Consider the following 24,137-nt stretch of genomic DNA (forward strand, 5'->3'; position numbering starts at 1 on the left):
GGTTCGCTTGTGGTACTTTCAGGTTTCTGCAGAAGAAAATCATTAGTATGAACATTAGAAAAGAGAACAATAGAAGCACCCTGTTTAAGTGTAGAAATTCTCGAGTCTTTTATAAATATCTGCATTTGAAAAAAAACAAAACCTGCATTTGCGTAGTATGAAATGAAACCACCTAAAATTGAGTATTAGAAACAAATGAATTAAAGTGATAATACTAGAGGATCTCCAGCTTTCTCTTTGCAACTCAAACACTAATCATTTTTTTCCCCCACAAAGCATCTTGGACTCTTAAATCCTTAAAAACAATAAACAGTGGAGTTGTATTTCCTACGGCTGTTTTTACAGCTGAAGGTTTTATTATTTTTTTAAATAATAAATTATTAATTAAATTCCAATACCTCCCAAAAGTCTTTCTTGATATCTCTGTCAAAATAAGATATGACCGTCCTCTGAACCCAGAAAGGTTTTAGGTTTTCTTTCTTATGATTGTACCTGTCTATCCTTTCTACTAATCAATTGTATATTCACTTAACGGCCATACTCTAGTGTGCTTAACTCTAACAGTCTATGAAATTTAGAACCATATTTTTACATCTAAGTATACAGTGATTTGTTTTTGGAAAAGCTGCTGGAAAATACCATTTTTAACAACTCAGATTTCTTTCTTTCTTTTCTTTAACAAATTCTATGAATTTCACTAATCCTCAGTAATAGAGTGGAAGCCAGTGTGAAAACAGGAAAGTCTACTCAAAGACACTAATATGGTTCATTCAAAATACTGTTGAGTTTCACAAGGGTCTTATTTTACTGAATAGATTTATAACCACCATTTACTATTTCTATATACATAAATTTCAAAAGTACAAAGTGCTTCAAAGCAACTTAAGTAATTTCAAATTGCACCATGTAAATTTTCCAAAGCAAAGATAAACTTTAGTTCTGACATAAATGGAAAACTTTAATAAGAGCAATTAAGGGGTTTTATTTCAATTTAAAATATAGGTACATTTTAGTTATGTGAACATATTCTACTTTTCAAGAAGTACACATGCAGAAAGTATTTAACAATAAAACAAAACAAATGGCTGTCCCTTTTAAAAGAAATGGTATTTTTCACCATAACATTTTTAGAAAAGGTTTCTTACTTGAGTCTCCAGTTTTTAAAGAGAAAATAACTAACTTGCATGGTTGTCATGCTCATGAGAAATAATATTCAGGTAACCTAATACCTGGTGCAAAATTATTGTTCTATAAATTAGGCATTACCAATATTATTATACTGTGCCACTTTAAATTGCTTATATTTGAATAATTCTAACTCAATATTACTATCCCAAATATCCTAGAGTGATATGCCTAGCCCATGATTTTTAATTGAAGATTTTTAATCCTTATAAGATTTTAAAGAGGAATAATTATCGTAGGTCTCCATTCATAAGAGCGAAATACAAGCAGTTAAATGAAAAATCTGTCTGGCCTTTTAGGTGAAAAATTCCTCACAAGCAAATCAATCCCAAACAATACTGTCTTAAGAGGAGAAAATATAAATTTAGGCAAGTAGCAATCAGGAAATGTATTCTTAGAATATGGATCCTTACAAAGCAACACATTCCTTTTGGGAAAAAAAACTGCACTTAGAAAAAATAAATGTTTTATAAACCTTTCCAGTTACTGCAGAATAATTTCAACAGCATAATAGTGATGAGTGAAAACTGAAAAAGGGAAGAAGCTTGGGTACATATAATTATTCTGTAATATTGTTCATCGAGTGTAGTTGAAGTAAAACACGTGTATTGCTTTACTTCAACTAAACTCAATGAACAATACTACAGAATTATTATATTTTTCTATTACTGTCAGGCCCTATATGAACACTTTAACAAAGGCTGAATTTGAAAGAGATTAAAATAAGTTCCTCAGTTGCAAAAAATTAAAATACAAAGATTTTTATTAACTGCCTGAAATCCACTAAAAATATTATTTATTTAAAAAGTGATCACATAAAAGGGGGTTAGAAAGCTATTTATCTGGACCTACTTCACTCCCTTAATATGCTCATATCTTTTTACTCTGCAATTCAATTACACAGAAGCTAAAGAAATAACCTGAAATATGGAAAAAGTTTCCTTTCTAGCAGCCTATTTATAATAATATAAAAGTAAAAATAAATATACAATGGGGGAATAGGTAAGTAAATAAGAACTTAATCTCTCAATGGAAGAATAATGACTAAATGCTTTTTATAAAGAATTTACAACATGGGGAAATGGTTATGCTATGTGAGGTGACAAAAAGTTAAGATATAAAAATTTATATACAGTAGTAACTCAACTACAAAAATAAATTCCAAATCTGTATATAAAAATAACGATGAAAGAAAACGTATCAACATGTTAACTGTGTTTCACTCTGGATAGTGGGACTATGTATGATTCTTTCTTGGAGTCTACTTTTCTGTATTTTTCAAATTTTCTAAAATATTTCATTGAAATTTAAGGACATTCTTCTAAAAAGCAAGCTGTTTAAGTGTTTTCAGTATCTCTCTGTGGTTTCTGTGATTCCAAGCTTTCCAGGGAATTCTTCTTACACTTAGGTTGGAGCCTAATAGGTCATTTATTTGTGAAATGGTTAGGATTTAAACAACAAAAGAAAAGTAAGAGCTACTTAGGCCTACACTATATTATAGGCACATTGAAAAAAAAAAAAGATCTTATATTAATCCCACAATCGCCTCCATTATATATAAAAGAAAACAGGTTTAGAGAACTTAAGCAACTTATTCAAGTTTGCATAGCTAGTAAGAAGTAAAACCGATATTCGAACATCAGGATTACCTAATCTCGAAGTATGAGACTCTTCATTTTTCAATTTAGTTTCTAAAGTATACCTTTAAATGAGAAAGCCCAGCAAGTGGTTATCATGATTCTAAGCAACAGACCATAAAACCAAGAACACAGGCTGCTTCAGATAGCCATGATTAACATATTCTTAGATATGTTGTAGGATTTATACAGACAATGGGGCCAACTGTTGGTGCTACTCCAAATGATAAGCCAAATGGAAAAATATTTATGCTAGTTGTCTGTCATATGTTCTTCATGCCACCCTTTCTCAAGTTTAAGCAGTAGGTTGCTAGCTTATAAGATGATATTCATATTAATAAACTAAGTAATCAAAGTGCTGATTTCTGCAAATTTAAACTACACATGATTAGCCAAACTAAAAAATATCATGATTCTATGTTAAGCTAAGGAATGCTTTTGATTTCTGATACCAGTTAAAAGGATGATACTTATTAATCATAATGTAGGCTCTAACAAATAAAAATCCTAATCAGCAAAGGCTCTGGCAAATTAATTTTTTATGTCTGGCAAAAATATTTCTCCCTTTACATACTTCTCTGCCCTTTATCTCTCCCTAGGTTTTCTTCCTCTACCATCTCCAAGAACTAGACATCCCAGATCCATTAAAAGAAGCATTTTCCAGCAAGTGCTTTAGAGTTAGCAGGTGTTCATCTCAAGTTCAGTTAGAGTCTCTTGAGCATTTGCAAAATTTGCAAAATTAGGAAGGATAAAAAAAAGATATCTACCTATATTAATATATTGTTTTTTATAAAAACTTTTCAAATGTGAAATTAAATAATTTCTAATTATTTCATTCATCAAAACAAAATTAACCCAATTCCCTATTAATTAGACATGTCGGTTAATTGAGGTCTTATCACTTTAAAGACCTCATTGCAATTATAGTCAGTTATTGTTCAAATTAAGTTCACTTACAAAGTAGTAAATTATGTGTGTAAAATTATATGTCCTGTTCTGCTTAGTACTCTGGAAGGGGAATGTTCAAATACTAAAATTAGCTATCATAAAACCTGCATTAGAGATGCTTATGCTCCCTAAAAAAAAGACTACAGCAACTGAATAGCTTTGTAGTATCAAATTCTTGAAATAACATCTCTCAGAATGTCATATTCACTGAAAACATAATGCAATATAAATTTTTTATAACAATGAATTTATACCAATTTATTGTTATAAAAAGACAAAACTGAGAATTATAATACAGAAGAATTAAAATGACAATTTTTGTACATGACCCTATTGAAATATGCATGAACCATTTTGTAAGGTCATATTTATCCTGCGAACACTATGCTAACCTAGAGAATCTAGTATTCTATTAATAAACACATTCCATGGAACAAGAAAATTATACTTTATATTCCTAATTATTCTAAAGTGATAGGACTAAAAATGGAAGGAGAGGTGAGAGACAGAAGAAATACAGTTGAACCTTGAACAACATGGGTTTGAATTGTGTGGGTCCACTTATACATGGATTTTTTTCAATAAATCCAATGAATGTATTTTCTCTTCCTTATGATTTTCTTAATTTTCTTTTCTCTAGCTTATTTTATTATAAGAATATGTTTATAATACACTTAACATACAAAATCTGTGTTAACTGACAGTAAAAATTCTAGTCAACAGTAAACTTTTGGTAGCTGAGTTTTTGAGGAGTCAGAAGTTACACATGGATTTTCAGATGCGTGGCTGGTGGCACCTCTAACCCTCACGTTGTGCAAGGGTCAACTTGTAATGCCAAATGTTATAGTTCTCTTTTTAAGTTCCCAATCAAGTGACCAATTTAGTCTATGAATATAATTTTTTGTATTTCTCTAATTGATACTTATTTTTTTAAAAAAGTATTTTTTAAATAACATCTGAGAAAACTACAGCCTGGGGGTTAGGTGACACCCTAAGCCACTGATTATGTGCACGACAGAGTCTTCCGTTGGCCCTGTCTCTTGACTCCCAGACAGGTCTCTTTCCATCACACTGCTAGGGAATGTTGTGAACATATCTACGTTCAGAGAGTTAAAAGAAAAATTCTTACCGACTGCAAAACTGTTTCAGGAGTTTTATCTTCATGATCATGTGATGCCTTGGTAATTATTTGAATAGTTTCTTCTTTCAAGTGCTTTGAGAAATCACTTCTTGATGGTTGCTCTAGATATTCTGGTTCTCCTGCTTGTGCTTCATGAGAAAAGAATCAATTGTATATCTAATAAAATCACAGAGCATCTATACTAAGACAACTCTATAATTTATTTCTAATGCAAAGTTACACAATAATCAATTTCACTCTTCTGTTTAAAGGGATATATCCTTCAACACACAGCACTTACCTCAGAATTAAAAAACAAACAAAAACAAAAACACAAAAAATACAGAAGTAATCAAATAATTACTGAAGGAAGTATCCATTATAGTTTATAACAAGGAATTCAGAGTAAATTTTTCTTCCATAATAAGTACCAAAATCTCATTTTGGGAACCACTAGCCTTCTACCAAAAAAAAAAAAAAAAAAAAGATTTGGTTTCTAGACTAGGTTTCTACACAGAGCACAAAGAAGCTGTTTTTCAGGCCACAGTGTCCTTTTTTATACCCACCTTACAAAACCCTAACCTGGAATGAACTCAACCTTCTATCTTTTCTGAATTTGCCCCTGGTAGTGTGTTGTTAGAAGAAAAACAATTACAACTTGGCAAACTGGTACCTATATAAAGTCAAGATTTCAAATATCATCCCTTGAAGAACTCCCAAAGTTACAGATACTGTTCTGATGTCCAGACCCACTGATGCAACATTGTATTCTGGATATCCACTGAGTGTTTCATAGACAACTCCAAAGGCTTTATCTGGCCTCTTCTTATATCTCCAACATAACCTTGTATCCTTTGCTCTTTGCTCAAAAAAGGGAGACATACTAACCTTTTTTCAACTTATCAAATACAACAAAGAGGTTTACTTCCAACCTTCGATCTTTCTTCATTTTCTTCCTTCTGTCTCTGTGTTCACCCACTCTCACTCTCCTCACCTAATAACTACTTTATCCTTTTGTTGAAATACCACTTCCTTGTGAAAGTACTACTAACTGCACCGTCCAGAGCAGGGTTTCTCATCCTCAGCACTACTGACATTTTGGTTTGGATAATTCTTTGATGTGGAAGGTTGTCTTGCACAACCTGGCACCTACCCGCTAGATGCCAATAGTACTGTCCTCCAGGTGTGACATCCAGAAATGTTTCCAGTATTGTCAAATGTTCCCTGGGAGACAAAAATTACTTCCAGATGAGAACCACTGCTCTAAGGTAACTTATATTATACTTTCTTTTTAATAGCACTTACCACAATTATGACTTAGTTATAAGTATTTGTTTCAAGCCCACATCCTCTGCTGAACTGTAAGGGTAGAGATGCTATCTCCCTTTTCTATTGCTATTTCTTCAACACCTAGTATATAATAAAGTGCACAATAACTTAATGGAACAAATGAATTAACAAATAAATTAATTATTGGATATGAGGAATAAGAAAGTACACTAAAATGTTCTACATTACTGGGATTGGTTGAGTCCTTCCTCAACCAACTGGGCCATATATGCAGGGCCATTCATTTATCTAATAAATTTTAATTAAGCATCTAACTATGTGACAGGTATTAGGCTGGGACAGGGATGCTGAATGTGAACAATACAGCTGGTCTCTATCCTCATGAAGATTGCAGTCAACTGTAAAGAAAGTCATTGACCAAAGAATCACACAGCAATTGTGACCATATTATAATAATGCATTCTAGGAATAAAATGGAAGAAAGGTAATTAAATTACGGGATATATGATAAAATGACTATTTAGCTGAAGGATGATGGGTTGGGTTTGCCAGGTAGAAGAATAAATAGCCCATGTCGTGAGCATGAGCTGGATTTGAAAGAAGACCAGTGTGGCTAGACTACAGGACAAGGAGGACAGATATGGCAAGAGATGGTGCAGATAGGGGCAAGATAAGGGCCTTTGAGTCACGTAAAAGTTTTGAGGGCAAAAGGAAGTGAATAAACGTTTTCAATACAATGGCAACACAGTAAGTTTTAAGAAATTTATTCCAGCTACATAGTGAAGAACCGATCAAAGAGGAAAGTGAAACTAGAAATCAGTGAATGTACTAGAGAAAATGATCAAGAGAAGATTGTGCTTATGGATAATGGAGAGCAACAGAGGCAGAGAGAACTAGTTAGATTTAAGACCTATTTGGACACAAATAGGTTTGGAGACTGGATATGAAGATGACTCAAAGTTTCTACCATGAGTAACTACGATGATGGAGGTGAAATATACTATAACAAGGAAAACCAGAAGAAGGAATGCTTACAATGTGTGTGATGAGAAGTTAAAAGTCCTCATTTCTGCGTTTCCTGACTGGACTGCAACGTTCTCTCACTGCCCCTTTATAATGAATATTGTAAAGAAAATTTTAGGCTACACCTCCAGCTTAGCAGAAGCCCCTACTAAGTTTCATACGTGGCTTAAGCCAGCTGCTTTAGGTCTTAATAAAGAGAAACATCTTGTCGATAACGCTTTTATCTGTGTTTGCCACTCTTTGTCTCTTCTCACTGTAATAGATAAAACATCAATGGTTGATAGCTTATAAGCTTAATGCAACGATGGTCAACAAATCCATCTGATCTGACATTGGTCTAACTCACTGAAACCTGGACAGTAAAATAGGTCCTTAGTAGCAAAAGTAATTTTATCTGATCAAGAGTCAATATATCTCAGGTCATCAGGGTCAAGGTTTCCTTCTACATAAGGATTTGAGTCCAAAAACCTTATGAGTAATGCTAAATGATTTTGCCTAAATTTCACACAGAACTATTTCCTCTAAAGTTTTCTGTGTGTAATCTTCCAGGGAACATATCTGAGTGGTGCTGTAGTCACAACAGGGGAACGTACGAGGATTTGAGATCTGGGAGTCTGGAAACAAAAACCCAAACTTCATTCTGAATGTATTTACTGAGCCTGTGCCATTTTCTGTATTTTGGTATTAATAATGTAAAAAAAAAAGACATAAAATTCACTCACTTTAAGGAATTCTCAATAAAATCAGATACATATAAACTTCATTACAGTGTAAAGTACTATATGCAATAGCAGTTATGCACAAGGTTCTACAGAAGCACTGTGGACCCAATACACACACTCAGGATAATACTGCATGTTAAGAAAGATTCTCTAGAAGAAATGCCAACTGAGCTGAGTATTGAAGATTTTGTAGAGAGGATTATCTTGGAGATGGAGAATAAGATTCCAGGCAGAAGAAATAACATATACAAAGGCACTGTAAGAACAGATAAAAGATGAATAAAATGCTGGCTATTAATGAATCTTTATACCAGTCAGCAAATTAAAATACAAGTACAACATGATTTGGTAGTGAGAAGAGATTAGGATTAAGAGGAAAAAGATAATAGTTGTGACAGGGGTAAATTTAGGGGTTCATAAAGACTTTGGGATATAAGGTCTTAAAGAATAGGAAAAATTTCAAGGATATTGATAGTTAGAGGAGATTTTTAAAATGAAGGATACTTGATGAACAATGCCATAATGATAGGAAAGTTCCCTATAAGCAAGAGTAATGAAGAAAAATCTGGTTTAGATATAACATAAGTAGGTATTCATTGGGAAGGAGCCTTAGAAGAATTACAAAGGAGTGAGATTCAACAGAAGTTCCTCATAACAAAGAAAAGAAATATTGGCTTCATTTTGTCAAATCAGAAGAGTGAAAAAACATGTTGACTAGAACAAATGAATAACCAAAATGAGAAAAATAAAAAGCTCTTTCCATGACTCAGAGAGAAGCACTATTAATATTTTCAGTAGCATATATTTCTAGACTACTTTACCTACCCACATTTTACAAACAAAAAGAATTATTCTGAATATATTGTTTTTAACTTAATATAACTAGCATTTTTTTAATGTCAATATAATTTTTTCTGGTTATACTGTGTTTGTGTTCTTCCATACAGAGGGCTTATACAATTAATACCCTACCACACATTTAGGCAATTTCCATTTCATTGTTAAAAACAACAGCAGGACAAAAAAGATGAATTTTTCTGTGTGTGTGTGTAACTCACACAATAATTTTTGATTATCCTATAGCCTTACAGAAGCCTCATCATTGCTGGCCTGTATAAATGGTAGGCACTCAGTAAATAGAGACCATACTGTTTTTTTAATATTCTAAATGGCACTTTATATACTAACTGGTCCCTCCATTTAATGTATTGTTCAGGCTTCGACTTGGAATATAGCTGATGATTACCTGTGTATCATTTATTATTCTTAAATCCTTGAAGTCTTCCTTGGCTCTCTGCCGACAGCTGCAAACTCCTAAATACACTCATTGCACCATAAATGAGCAGTTCTCTATTGAGGTATATAAAATCTCTGTACCCAAAGTACTTCTTAAATCATTTATTTGTTCTATGGGTCCTTCAGTGAGATTTCTGGATGGCTCTCATCCATATAAGAGATTTTCTGGCCACGCTCTATGTTCATAATGCCAGGGCTTCATTTATCTGTTGGGATGTTATAAAAGACCCAGCATTTGGAGAGTGCTCTGATTCTGCTCCTTTGGTACACCTTTATGTTGAGGTAAGGGATCAGGAGGGCTTGGGAGTATTCTACTGAAGAATATTTCCTGATTATGCTCTTCAACATTTTAAGAGAATTCAAATCAACAACCAATGGTTACACTTTCTGTTAAAGTGTAAGGATCTGCTCTTTAATTAAATATATCTATGTATGTATGTGTGTGTACATATATATAAAATATTTTATATATATATTATATATATGTAATATATATAAGCAACATCTCATATTTCCCAGAAGTATCTAAAACCTTGACTTACTAATGAGTCATACTTACTACATTCACAAATAGGAGAATATTTTTTAAAAAGTACTTCAAAGATATGCAGTCTATTCATTTCTAGAAATGTAATTAAAATCAGTGAGTTCCCAAAAGCAGCCTATAAAGAGCCATGCTAGGTTGGCTGCACAGAATCAGCAGAAACTTAAAATTGCAGATTTTCGGATGCCACCACAGAGAGGATCTTGGGAATAGGGGGTGGGGTAGAGGTTTAGGAACCAGAGTTAAACCTCAAATTTATGCAGGACAGAACTACATCAGCACCACACATTTTTAGCCTGCTTTCCTAACGTATCATTATTTTGGCTATACTCTTAAAATGCTGGAATTCCCATATGCTGAGGATCGGCTCAAGGAAACTCATATTGAAATCTCCATAGGGAATGAATTCAATTCAGAAACCATTCAAAGGAAACCTATCACTAATAGTGATAGATTATGAAAATTTAAATAGGAACATCACCCACTCCCTATTTAAAGAAACGAGATTACTGAGAACACTGTTCCTTCTACCAGGTTTTACTCTCAGAAACTAGCTGTACTTTCCCAGAATATCAGCTTATTTTCAACTTGTGGACAGTATCTGTAGAGAAGTTGCAGAGACAATTCTGCAAGCTGCCTCTAGACAAATTTAAGAAAACTTATAGAATGCATTTCATAACAATATTAACCCTTTTTACCTTATTTATTTTTTGTTTTGGTTTCTTTTTTAATTTGGGTATGTTACATGCGTTGTAAAGACTTCAAATAGTTTTCTAATAAGTAGAAGTAACACAAGTAAAATAAAAACTCTGGCAAAGCTCTTCTCTCCAGGTTAATTTCTCTGCCCACGCTCTTAATCAGAGGCACACCTCAGAATTGTCTGAAGATCTTTTAAAAATATATATATTCTGGACCCCTCCTTCAGAGAATCTGATCCTAGTGAGTCATAGGTGGGGGTATGCTGTTTACTCTCAATAAAACTCCCCAGTAATGTTGATGTATACACCTGTAGTAAAGAACTGTTGGCTACCTCTTTAAATATAAGTTATTTGAAGAAAGTAGGTTAGGGAGGTAGGATGAGATGGATCAAATAATACTTTCCCATCACTTATTATAAGTTGCAATAAGACAATGAATGGTACTAGAGAAGTGGAGTTCTTGGTCATATGTAAGCAGAAGAGAAAGACTATAAGTTAATATTCTTATTGGAATATCACTCAGAAGAAATCGATTTTAATAGCTCTTATGTTACAGCTTTATTGGGAAGATTTGCAGAGAGAGAAGAATATCACTCTTGTCAACAGGATTTCCTTGTATTACTTCCAGTAGTCACTCATAATCCTAGTGCACACCTGAGAGATTTAAATACAGGGTTTCTTTGATATTCTGAAAGTGCTATACCAAATAAAATAAATTACTTTAAAAACTGTGAAGAGAAATAGGAAGATGACATGGGCATTAAAGTAAAATCTGTCTACTAATGATAGCAGCTGAGTGATTCCAATAAACATTCTAAGTCCCCTTATCCATTGTGATATAGTAAATTCCCTTGCAATACAGGATAGATTTCTTAATATGATATGCAACATAATATAGTAACAGAAACCAATCTTTTAAACAATCTCAGGTCCCAAATTTATACTTAGAACCTTCTATTTCTCCTAACTCAAAGTGTATACTTCTAGCATTTCCATAGAGGACACATGTTTCCTATTAAGACAGTACTGCCAGTGCTTTCTAAAAACCCAGTCTAGAAGATAGTAATAGTTACATGTGAATTGACCATTTCAGTCTCTTTATTTTTTTAGTTATTTTATCTTCTCTCAGAAATATTTTTATTTTCTTCAAGTTGCTTAATACTAAAAAGAGAGACATGAAAATATACGCTCAACACCTACTGCTGAATTTTTAAAAATTATAAAACAGCATATAAAGTGTATGGTAGGAAAAACTGATCAGAAAATCAGGGTGTGGGGCATACAGACATGGCCTTTTATACAGAGGAAATATAAGATGACAAATGTGGAACGGAGATTGGCTAGTCTCGTCAGATAGGAATTAATATTCTCCTAATGTGGGACTATGTATTAATTTGACTTAGCAGAAATAAAATGTGTTAAATCGTAAACTTAAGAGTTTTGTGAGAAACAGACCAGATGAAGAGAAGGAGACTACAGAATGCAGTATTTTGGTGCCATAAAATATAGATGAACCAAGCACAGAGTTGCAGGTTAACCAATGAATGGAGGATTCACCTTCATCAGAGTGCTTAGGTACTACTACTTGCTCCAATTATGCAGCCCTCTTCTCCCACTAAAAATAAACACAGCCACATGCAAATGGAGTATGTAAAAGTTAAGAATAACACAGTAGCTCCATCTTGGGGCAAATTATGGAGAGTGGTTTGGGAAGGGTGTGAACAGAAGATAAGGGATGAAATCTCAAAGGGATGGAATTGGCTGAAATTGAAAGGAACTGCAATGTCGTTACTATACTGCGATTTGAGCTCAGAAACCTTTTGTTATCTACTGAGCTCTATCATTTTCTACTAGTGGACAAGGTCACTGTAATGAAACTGCACTGTTGTGAAACCACAGAGCTACACCTGTTCTACACAGTGGCCCTTGACGTATGGAAAGAAAGAGCTCATCAGATGACAGTGGTGCTATTCAGATACACTGTATTGCATTTAAGTATCAAAATGTTGGTATAATACTATCATCTTGGTCTTTTAAAAATTCTATATCAATGCCTCTGAAGATCAAGATCAAGAGCTCAACTATTCAATTTATATAAAAACAAGTTACAAATCTGAATACATCTGTGCATGCCCGTATCAGTTACAATACTATATTGTGGTATTGTAAATCTACTATTGTAAGAATAATTCTTTCTAAAGTTCAAATCATAATGCTGAAACCCATCTACTTAATGCTACATGGGAATCTGTCTGTAAAAGAAGAAATTAAACAAACACCTAAAACATTTCCTAAACAACTAAAAACAAAACATGCAGACCTTATGAAAAAAGTCATTTATTAAAAAGGTCAGTTATTAAAAAAAGGCAAATGAATTTGAGAAAAATGTGTTTAATTTATCTATTCTCATTTCTCCAACTATTACAGAGAAATAATACTTTTCTACAGTATGAAATGTTACTCTAAAATATATTCATAACTCAATGACGAAATTAATCTTAAAAAAATCAAAGATATTCTATTTTCAATTTTGCTAGAACATATTGTCTTTGTTTTTGTACAGTATTTACTTTAAATATTTTATTATTTGCTAATAATTTTAGAATATTTTCAAATATTTGTATTTTTATAAATTTATGTTTTATAGGTCTATACACATTTTTACTTGAAATATAATAAATATTTAAAATTAGCTAATTTTGTTTTTAATTTTAAGAATTCTGAAAAAAATCAAATAAATACTCTATATTAGTGCTTTTTCAGTATATATATTTGAGTATACTAAAAAAAGAAAAGTGTTATTTTGCTCAAATATGAAATTTAGTTGAGTTCATTCTATTAATAGCTTTAGTGAACTGGTTTGGGTTACTTGTTGGTTTCACAGCATTTTCAAGCTTCCTGCCAAAAAGGGTCAAGCCTAATCAAAGCAGGCAGGATAGGTAGAGGGAGAATTAGCAGAATCAACTCATTTACCTTGAAAAAGGTATATATAGTTATATGTGGATTTTTGACTGCAAAGAAGATTGGCACCCCAACCCCTGCGTTGTTCAAGGGTCATCTGTATATGTACAAAGTGGTGTCTGGCAAAGGGGTAAAGTAAATTGTTACCCATGGTTATCACTGAGTAAATTTCAGATGACTTTTACCATCTCCTTCATACTTTAAGATAACTATCGTTTATTTTTTTTTAATAAGCATCTTATTTTATAACAAAATAATATGATCTTGATAATAAAATGCAGTTTAATAATATGGACTAACCTGTTGAAGACTCTGATTCCCTCAATTTCTGAGATGCCAAAAGTTTTTCCTGCAAAGCTTTCTGGGCAAGTTGTGCATCCCATTCTTCCAGTTCTTTTTCAAATCGCTGGTTATCTTCTTCAACAAAATCTCTTAAATCTGGTGGTAATGTTTCTATTCCAACAAGGGCCTGCCCAGTTTCTTTATTAAACTCCTCTGCAAATTATATTTCAAAAACTAATATAAAATTAAAAGTTAAAGAAAAAATGCAAAGCTTAAAATAGAATGCATTTCAAATAGAATTTAAAGTATGAATTATTACCATTTAGAAAATAAACGTTATCTAAAAATTAAAAGAAAACTCAAACAAATGCTCAGAAGAGCAATGATGCAAATATTTGATAATGAGTTATAGGTAATGTTCTGAGCTTTTATTTTTATTTATTTTGGAGAAAAGTTATTCTTTCATCCTTTCAGTTTTTATTTTTAATTTGAAGAGTAAAAAATGGAATAGATATAAAGCCAAAACGGCTGCTTGAATACTAATATGGTATTACTTTTTTTTATTATGGGAATACCAGATATTTTATTATTCATGAAGTAAAACCTATCACAAAGTGAGAAGAAATAATTCATAACCTTATTAAGCTCAAAACAGAACTAAAATTCTTTTTCATCTAAAGCAATTAAGTCTAGCAATATACTTATATGTAATTTGAAATTAATTGACATAGCAAGGTTTTTTAAAACATTGCATAAATATTATTTTAAAAAGTTATTCAACTTCTATTCCACACAAACGATAAAGTTTAGCTTTCAGTCATAAGTGGACTGCCTAGCTAATTTTGCTGAATGGTTAAATACAAAAAGAAAGTATATTTTATCAGTTTCAACAAACTTCTAAGTGTTTTCTCTATGCGAAGCATATGTTTGAATATGAAAAATAAAACGATTAAGACATAGTATGACATGATCCCTGGCTTTGAGCAGATCAAAGTGAAGTAGGAAAGACAAGTTGACATACAATTCCAGCACACAATAAGGACCTGATAGGGGTAAGCTATGAGAACACAAGGAAGATTACTTTCTGGCAGATAAAGGAAATTTGGCAGAGCAGATGATACCTAGTTGAATCTTGACAGATGAGTGGGAATTAGGAAAGAAGGAAGAAATAAGAACATTACTGGTAATAAATAAAAAAAATAAATAAAAAAAAAGAATATATGGAAATAAATGTGTGAATAGAATATAACAAGAAGTTCAAGTATCAGTAAAGTCTGAAATGAACAATGGTCATAAATGAAGCTAGAAGGACAATCAGAGGCCAGAAAATGGAGGTATTATTTGTCAGGCTAAGGAGCTTGAATATGAGTCAATGTGTGATGTAGTCATTAAAGAATTTTAAACTAGGAGAAATATGTCATTTTTCATTATAAAATGAAACATTTACATTTTATATTGTTACTAAATAGTTACTGAATAATTAACTTTAGATACAAAATATATTCCAATTCTCAGCTCTGGTCACATTACTTTTCAATTCTAGTTTACACACTTATCCAATAGTATTTCCTAATCACATCTATCACCTTCTGGGTAATACTTAACGAATCACACTGAGACCAGAGTCACATAAAAGGGCTACTTATTTAAAAATATACACCATCGTATATATATCATATTCTTACCTTGTATTAAGAATTGTGCCTTATCATTTATGTACATTAAACAGTATGCACTGGCATTTCTATAACCACCAAAAGAATCCCTCACTAGCTCTTCCCATGATGATTTTGTCACAGCAATATCATTGTACTTCATCCACCTGTTTTCATGATGATCAAAAATGTATGCCCAGTAGTGCCCGGCATTAGCTTGGCCTTCATGAACTAAAACAGCATGTAAGCGATAGGGAACCTAAATAAGAAAACAGAAGAGTTAAACAGCTGTCAAGTAGTCTATTATGCCACATTCCAAGAAACTCACAAACTATCTGACTGGAGGATATCATAAGAGCATACGTTTCTTAACAAGAGAAAATTGTATGAGATGAAAATTTTGAAAAAAATTAAAATGTGAAATAATAAGAGAAAAAAATAAGCTAAAGATGTAGATAAGTGTATAAATAGGATGATTTTCAAAAATTTGAAAATGTATTTGTATGTATTTATTGACCAATTTCAGTCACTTCTTTTGAATAAAAAACTTATGATGAACATTTTTATATACAGCACATGCTCTGTCTAAATCTTCACAATTATAAATTGATGGCTGAGTTTAGTAATATGGCTTTAGTAATATAATGTATAACAGAAGCTAAAATGTAATTGAGCTCCATACTTTCTCCCATAATCTTACTAACCTTAAGCAACCTTAAAATTTCTCCCATAATATTTTATCTTTAACTATTAAAGTATTTTGGAAAATTTTGATAAATCTTATTGTAAAATAATAAAAAGAATAAGCAATAAATACGGTATGAGAATATAAGTAAATAGGAGAAATACTGATATGGCTTCTTTAAGTTCAGCAATTTTATAATAAAACATGTAAGGAGAATTAGGTCAAGATATATAGAGATAAATAAAAATATGTAAATAATTTTGATAATGCTTACTATGTCAAAATTTAACTTACCTGGATCATAGATTTGTCAGAGTACATTAGTTCAATTGTTCGATGGATTCTGGATATGCTTTCCTGCAAATCTAAGAATAGAAGATATCATTTAATGATTAACATCAAGTATGTATCTACTAGACTTAAAGTGGGGACTAAAGGTTTTCCTACCAATATGTTAACCTGAAAATAGGGAAAGGCCTTCCTAAGCCTGATAGAAAATCAAGTAACCATAAAGGAAAAGATAAGACTCTCACCCCAAACTTAAGAAAACCTACATTATAAAAACAAAACCAACATGAAGGAAGTCAAATGACAAACAGGGAAAATAATAGCTGCAGCATACACTATCTAGGAAACAGGTTAATACCAATAATGTTACAGTTTCTATTAAGCAATAAGAGAAAGACAATAGGTTCACTATAAAAAAATGAGCAGATGTCACAAACAAAAAATATGTAGAAAAGTAAAATTTCACTCATAAAGGGAATGCAAGACACTAAAATACCTTTTTTCCCCTCCTTTTTTTTCAATTATCAGACTGCCGCAGACTAAAAACTACCCAGAGCTAAGGAGGACGTGGAGAGAGAGGCTCTCTCACACAGTTAGTAGGAATGTAAACTGGTTCAATGTTTTGGGGAAACAATTTTAAAATAGTAAAATTTAAAATGTATATACTTTGGACCAGAAATGGCACTTTTAGAATGTACTGTGCTCACAAATGTATGTAAATATGTATGTGGAAGACCAGCACTATTCACAGTATCAATATAGAAATTAAAATATACTGTATTCATATGCTGGAATACTATACAACAGTTTAAAAAATAACCCTAACAGCTAATATCAACAGTGATAAAAGAAAGAAAACAAATATTCCTAGGAAAATCTTTCTTGATCCATGTTATCGGTCCAGAACCTTATCACGTGAATATTTCTCAAGTTCCTCAAACTTAAAATAGCCAAAAGTGGACTCATTATATCTCTACTTCCTCTCCTGAGGTGGAGACCTGTGCACCCACCCTTCTCCAAAGTACACTCTATCTACTTATTCGTACCATTATGAATGACTAAGGGGACATCTTTGAGTCTGCCCTCTGTCAATGATCTAAATCTGTCTCCAGAGAATTTCAAATTCATTCATTCCTTTCCTCCCTAAATGCCACTACTTAGGTGTCAAAAACTTCCTAGCTTTCCCCTTCTAAATATAATTTTATAAAACAAACACAACCTGCCAAGTCCAGAAGAAAATCATCCCAAACTTAGCAGTGTTCAGGATAAATTATGCACTTAATTAATGTGTGCTAATGAATTTAAATATAAAAAAATAGTAAGAGAAATATTTATAGTTACTAATGTTGTTAGTAACCATAATATCCTATTTATTCTGTTAAATTAGGACTGCTCTTTATTTACACATTATCTATAAAGCATCAAGCTGGGCATCTAAAATACAATAACCGATACTATTTAATGTAGTTCCAACTTTTTGGTATAAAACTGTAGTTATTTTTATATTAAAATCTTTAATTTTAAAAACCCTAGATTTTTCTTTTTTCATAGATTAATAAAATTGAGATAAAATTGGGGGACAATGATCAAGTATTATTTTTTTGACATGTAATAAGATCATAATAAAATCTACCATAAAACATTAACATAACTTCATTTAAAAAAAAAAGACATTTTTAGAGCATGGCATAGGGAGTTAGCCATTAATGTAATGGCTAGGTGGAGAGCCAGAGGAGAGAAAGAGCAATTAAGAGGATCGTTTTATAAACTATATAAATGTCTAACCAATGTACTGTATACTTGAAACTAATAATAAAATAAAAATTAAAAAAAACACATTTTAACAATAAAAGTAGAAAGGAGATAGTTTCAGAATAAAGGAGAGCTCCTTCCAAGAAAGGACAGATGGCAACTTAACACTAGCACACACATGCATACACACACCTCCCATAGAGCACTGTCCTTATTTCTTTTATTTTGCTACATGCCAGTTAAAACTCATTACAGGCTGGCACTGAGTTCATAGATCATGTCTAAAAATATCGTTAGAGCAGATTGAAAATTAAAATTCACATTTCTAATTTTAGGCCTAAAGAAAATTTTTTATGACTTGAACTTCATTGAGTAAACATCAAGGTAAGCTATTTGTACTAATTTATGTATGTAAAATATGATGCTGTATGATATTTCACCAATAAAGTAGCTGTGAATACCAGTTTGATATAAATTTAGAGCACTAAACTAGAAAATCAGACCATCTGCTCTGTCATTAATCAGCTATGTAACCCAGGGAAAATCTTTTGGTCTCTCTGAACCTGATATAAGATCATAAAAATGGGAGGCCAGGCTAGTTTATCTTTCAGAAAACCCCTTCTAGAAAAAAATACTATATGATATTTACATATGAAATCCAGAGGTGATTTCCCTTCTTAATTTTATCTGTATACATGTCTATCTGAGATAATAGCAACTATGTTGCGAGAAGCTTCTTACCTCTGGTGTCATTTTCTATTTCTGTCCTCCAGCGATGTAAACAGCTTTCTAGCACAGAAAGTTCTTCTTCTGTTATGTGCCTTGGTGCTGGATGCATGGGAAGATCTGGGGGTATCCGAGACTGAGTGAATGGTTTGTGGATTACTGATCTTGATGAAATAGCAGCTATTGATGCAGGTGATGTGCATGGTAATTCTGAAGAAGGAGCTCCCTGTTGTTCCATTGTGCTGTATTTTTAAAGCATAAAATATAAGTAAACTTTCCAAACTCTAGACAAAGACAATGCTAAACATGTAGTATTAAATTAGCTCATAATTTAAAAAAAAAAAAAAGGTCTTTAGAAAAAAAAGAGAGAAATATGTGGATTAATCCAATAATCTAATGAGACTTAACATACGAGGACTATATTATTATAAGGGCAAAATCGTTGGGTTATAGAAATGGCTTGATCATCTTTATTTAAAAAAAACAAAAAAACAACAAAAAAAACATATGTACCAGAATTATAAAGACCGTCCCTTGCTAATACTTACCAGTTTACAATATAGAAGAAAATTTTAATTTAACAGTATTATTTTCATGGATAAAAGGTTGAAACATATAACATACCAGAACAACCTAAAGTATAATTCTTAACAGAAAAAATATGAAAAATTCAATCCACAGCCATAAAACCTATTGAAAAAAATAAAAAGCACTCAGAAGATGTACAATCTTCTAAGTGAATCTAATCTTTTTAGAGTTCATTAAAATCAGTAACAACATGCATTTTATAAAACCTTCTTTAAAGAGCATCAATTATATTGTTATGTAATATAGGTAGCACAGCTGTCTCTTGTATCAAAAAAAACTTTACCTTGATAATGCTTGTGATGGTATGGAACCACTAGGTGGGGAACTAGCATCAATATCATCAACAGGAGAAGTGCAAACAGGTTTACTTGAGGCAAATTCCAACGCATACTGTAGAACATCTACCAAGGGGAATCGTTTGGGACCCGAACCATAGCTTAAATATCTGTTAACCATAAAATGTATGAATGCTTTTATTTGTATGTAAAGTGAATCTGTTTTTTTAAATAATTTTTATAAACCATCATAAAAACATTTCAATGAATCTTCCTCAACAATGAAATTAACTTTGCTTATAAATGAAGATTAAGACTAAAAATACATTCAAGAAATAAATGTCCTTCAAAGAAACCAAAGCTGATTAAAATTGAATGTGTATGTAAACCGTTGTAAATTTTAAATGCCGCTCTAAGTTGTAACCCAATAAGAAAATGAAAACTGACAGTGCCATCTACTGTTTTTATTTTTAGATCTGTCTTTTGGTCTCATGACCAAGATGGTGACTAATATTGTCTTCCTACTTATTACCTTCAATTAATTTTCAATATGATCACTGCTACCTTTTATGAATGATAATTACTGAAATATATTATTTTTTGTATAAGAAGTTTGAAGGTATTAATTTTCAAATTAACATTAACATAAGGGAATACAGATTAGATAGGAGGTTGCAAACTGGGCTCTCTCGGGCTAAATTTCAGGCTTTGGACTTTTGTATGAACTACACAGCATTTCATAGTTTAGATTCTGGCTTCTTCTGGAAACAGTTTGAAGCCCTAGATGACAGTAGGATGAGGTTAATCAGGATGCCATCCACCAGTGCGGATGACAGCCGCTCCACAGGGGTGTGCTCTCTAGGCAACCCTCGTCCACCACATCTATTTGACTTGCTTCCCTTCTTCACAAAGCCCTCATAAGGCTCTAGTAGGCATCTGAGTTTGTATCTTCAGCATTAAGGAGAAAAACTGTCACCAACCATTTGAATGGAAATCTTGAGAGTAATATTTAGTCTCATGAAAGAAGCTTCGATTGTAGATTAGTTTAATTTTATATTTATTTTCGGCACCCATAAGCATTACCAGTTGATGGTGAGAATATTTAATTCTAAACTCTAAAATAATATTCTAATGTCATTTATAAATTATTTTAAGTTTCTAACAGAATTCAAAACTAAACTATATGAGCAAAAATATTAATTAAAAATGATTATCTATTACTAGAATCATTCATAAATACTCAAGGCAAATTTAATATTAAAGATTCTATACAGTCACTAAAATACGAATTCCTACAGTTAGATCATAATTCTGTAAAATATTTTTCTACATAATTCTGTACAATACCTTTCTAGTCTCTGTTGTAATACTGTAAGGTAATCTTTTAGTCTCTTGATCTCTTCCCTCTTAATTCTTGTTATTTCTCTGTTTCTGTGCATGTATCTATCAGGAAAAAGAAACGTAGCAATCATTAGTATTTCTAAATATCATAGAAGTAGATTCAATATTAAGTCTAACCAATACCACATTCAAAATTTGAATGATCAGTTCATTCAAAACTTTATAATAAATCAGTACAAAATAGTATTTTTGAAAATTCTGACAGAATTACATGAAAAATAATAATTTTTAAAAACTTCTTTATAACATTATTCCCATTAACTATTACTTTTCTAAATAAAAAAAAAGAACTCCATTTTTCTTGAATGCTACTAGATATACTATGCAAAAAGTAAAGATTAATTATAAGCAAAATTCTTCTCTAAAAAATATAATTCTTCACTTGGTTACTAAACTGTTTCCAAACTAAGCATGCTGTATATCAAACCATACCTGTCCAGATATAAAACAGGAGGAAATTCTAATTTGTTATGAATTTTTTCTGGTCTTCCCAATGTCTGATTAAATTCAAATCTTGACAATTCAAATGTTAACACAGGTGGTAGTTCGGTAAACCAATGCTGAAAGAAAACAACAAAAAACCTTAGTATCACCTTTCTGTTTTCTCCATTTCAATTTTAGGCACAGGATGTTAGCACTGGCATTTTTATATGTATCATCAAACAATGACATCACAAATAATTGATTGGGTATACAATTTAGGTAAAAGTCAACTTCTTCCTAAAAAATTTCCACACCTCTTAAAAATTCCAAGGATGAAGATAACATACAACTAGGAAAGAGAAAAAGATTCTAACGACTTCCAGGAAATCTTCTTCTCTTCTTCCAGGCTAATTTTTTACATTAAAATTTCTAAGCCAAAAAGAAATCATAGTTTAGTAGCTCAAGTCTTCTGGCTTCTTCAATATTATGTCACTATTATTACCATGAATGGTACATAAACTAATTACAATCAACCACACTGTTAAATACTTGTGACAAAGTAATTTGTAAGATGTAGTACACAAAGGAAAAAAGATTTATACCATAAGTGATCACAATTCTCATACTGAAAACTAAAAACTTTTTTTAAATTGAATTTTCCCACTGGAATTCTGGCTAATTTAAGATAAAGATCACTAAACAAATATGGAGTTTATACTTATGATAACTATATTTAAAATCTTATTAAATGACTAGTATTTAAAGAATTAAATGCCTCATTGCTATAAACCAACTCCTCCATAAACTTTGGCAACTGTTCAGTTAAGCATGACAATGAAATTTCAAAAGAAAATCATTTTCATAAAACAGATTCAAGTTTTACATACACATTATTACTTAAAGAGAAAGAAAAATGAACAAACTTGTGAATCAACAAATATAGAAGTATAAAACAATGTAACAAATATGTTTAAAGTGCTTATTGTAAGCTGGGTAGTATACAGCTTTTTACTACTGTAAAAATAAATTGCCACATACTATATGTGATACTTTCTTTGACTGGCACAAAATGCCACCACACAAATGTCAATAAGCTAACAGTACACTAATTTAAATTCAAACATTCAAAAAAAGCAGAAACGATGCATATTTGGCAAACTAGATTTAACTAAGATCTTGAATGTTGCTACTTTTCTCTAAATAAAGCCGATAAAAGTAAATGGTTATTCAAAATGATTTCTTGCTCCCAAAATGCTAATGATTATCTGAACTGAGATTTTCTGAGTTGGATTTGATTTATCTTTTACTAAAAGTTGAAGTTTAAAGAATTTGTTTTATTTTATATTAGTATTACCAAAGTGACTAGAGAAAGTTATAAAAGATCTAATATCAGAAATATATCTTAAGTTTTAAAATTTCTTGAGCAAATTTGCTTATTTTGTTCTCACATGGCACTGACAAGAATTTTAGTTCTAATTCTCACCTAAAACTACTATTAAGAATTAAAATGTACCCCATATATCACAAAGAAAACTTCTGATGCCTTAAGATATCATTTTCTACTCCACTTTATGATACTCAAACAAATATATAAGTAGATTTCAAGAACTAGTACTTCCACATTTTATTGCAATACTTTAAATGTCACCATTAAAATTAAATAGTTATATACTTAATTCATGGAAACCTTTAACGGCCAGTGGAATGAAATGACACGAATTGGAGTATGTTTTTGTATAGAACATAAAAAGTCCAGGAAATAGCTTCTGTATCATACAAAAAGATGTTCATATGTTACATAGTATGTCTCTGTTGTGAATGCATTTCTTCTAACACCAGTGACAGTTTTTTCCTACTATAGAAGTGGAAGGATTTCATTTTCTCATTCTCAAGCTAATGGGCACAAGAGACAGCCAGACATTCCCTAAATTCATTCGAATAAATGTTATGGGCACCTCTAACTCTGCAATTTTAGGATTATAAAGTACAGCAGTACATAACTAGAATATTAAATAATATAAAACAATGACACTTCTCTTTCAAAATATTATTTTTCCATACAACAAACTTCTCTAATCTAATTGGTATGCTATGCTTTTGAGATACTTATATTATCCATGATACTTATATTATCCATATCCCTAAACAGATTTATTATTAATACATTACATAATGAACATAAAGAACTTATAGATAATCAGCACTGGCCACAAAAGTGCTTCTGAATTTATTATGACTATATATCTGACCTTAATTAGAAGTATTTTCTAGAGAGAATATAGTCATTTCTATGAGTTATAACAGTTGATTTTTCTATTAATGTGTTTTAAATACCTTGCTTTTGTGAGATTACATGAATACAAGGGAGGAAAAAAAAAAAAAAAACAGAAAAAACAGACCTGCCATTTTAAATTCCCCATAGAACACCAAACAAAGCCAGGATATAAACTAAGAATGAGAATCAAAAACTTCTTATTTCAATTCAAAAGTTAGTTTCAGTCACTGAATTTTCTTTACTTATTTGCCCTTTCATTTTAAAAAATAAATTTCCCATATAACATCTACATATACCTTACATTTTACATGAAGTATTATTTCTCTAATTTAGGTTTTTTTAAAAGTTTAATAAAATTTCTTT

The 24,137-nt window shown here is 31.5% G+C and overlaps 1 protein-coding gene across 7 annotated transcripts in view; it reads right to left on the reverse strand.

The window, feature by feature from the left end:
• USP25 (ubiquitin specific peptidase 25) overlaps window positions 1-24,137 on the reverse strand; it is a 91,410-nt gene that overhangs the window by 23,431 nt on the left and 43,842 nt on the right. For all 7 annotated transcript variants that reach the window (XM_025042466.1, XM_025042465.1, XM_025042464.1 and 4 more), the window contains 8 exons: window positions 21,509-21,636; window positions 21,023-21,118; window positions 19,684-19,845; window positions 18,828-19,054; window positions 16,341-16,411; window positions 15,392-15,620; window positions 13,725-13,919; window positions 4,900-5,039 (listed from right to left, as the gene is read on the reverse strand). In XM_025042466.1, the coding sequence (XP_024898234.1) occupies window positions 4,900-5,039; window positions 13,725-13,919; window positions 15,392-15,620; window positions 16,341-16,411; window positions 18,828-19,054; window positions 19,684-19,845; window positions 21,023-21,118; window positions 21,509-21,636 (1,248 nt within the window). The remainder of the gene's footprint in view (window positions 1-4,899; window positions 5,040-13,724; window positions 13,920-15,391; window positions 15,621-16,340; window positions 16,412-18,827; window positions 19,055-19,683; window positions 19,846-21,022; window positions 21,119-21,508; window positions 21,637-24,137) is intronic.

Source organism: Pteropus alecto, unplaced genomic scaffold (assembly GCF_000325575.1).
Source record: "Pteropus alecto unplaced genomic scaffold, ASM32557v1 scaffold239, whole genome shotgun sequence".
Lineage (NCBI taxonomy): Eukaryota > Metazoa > Chordata > Mammalia > Chiroptera > Pteropodidae > Pteropus > Pteropus alecto.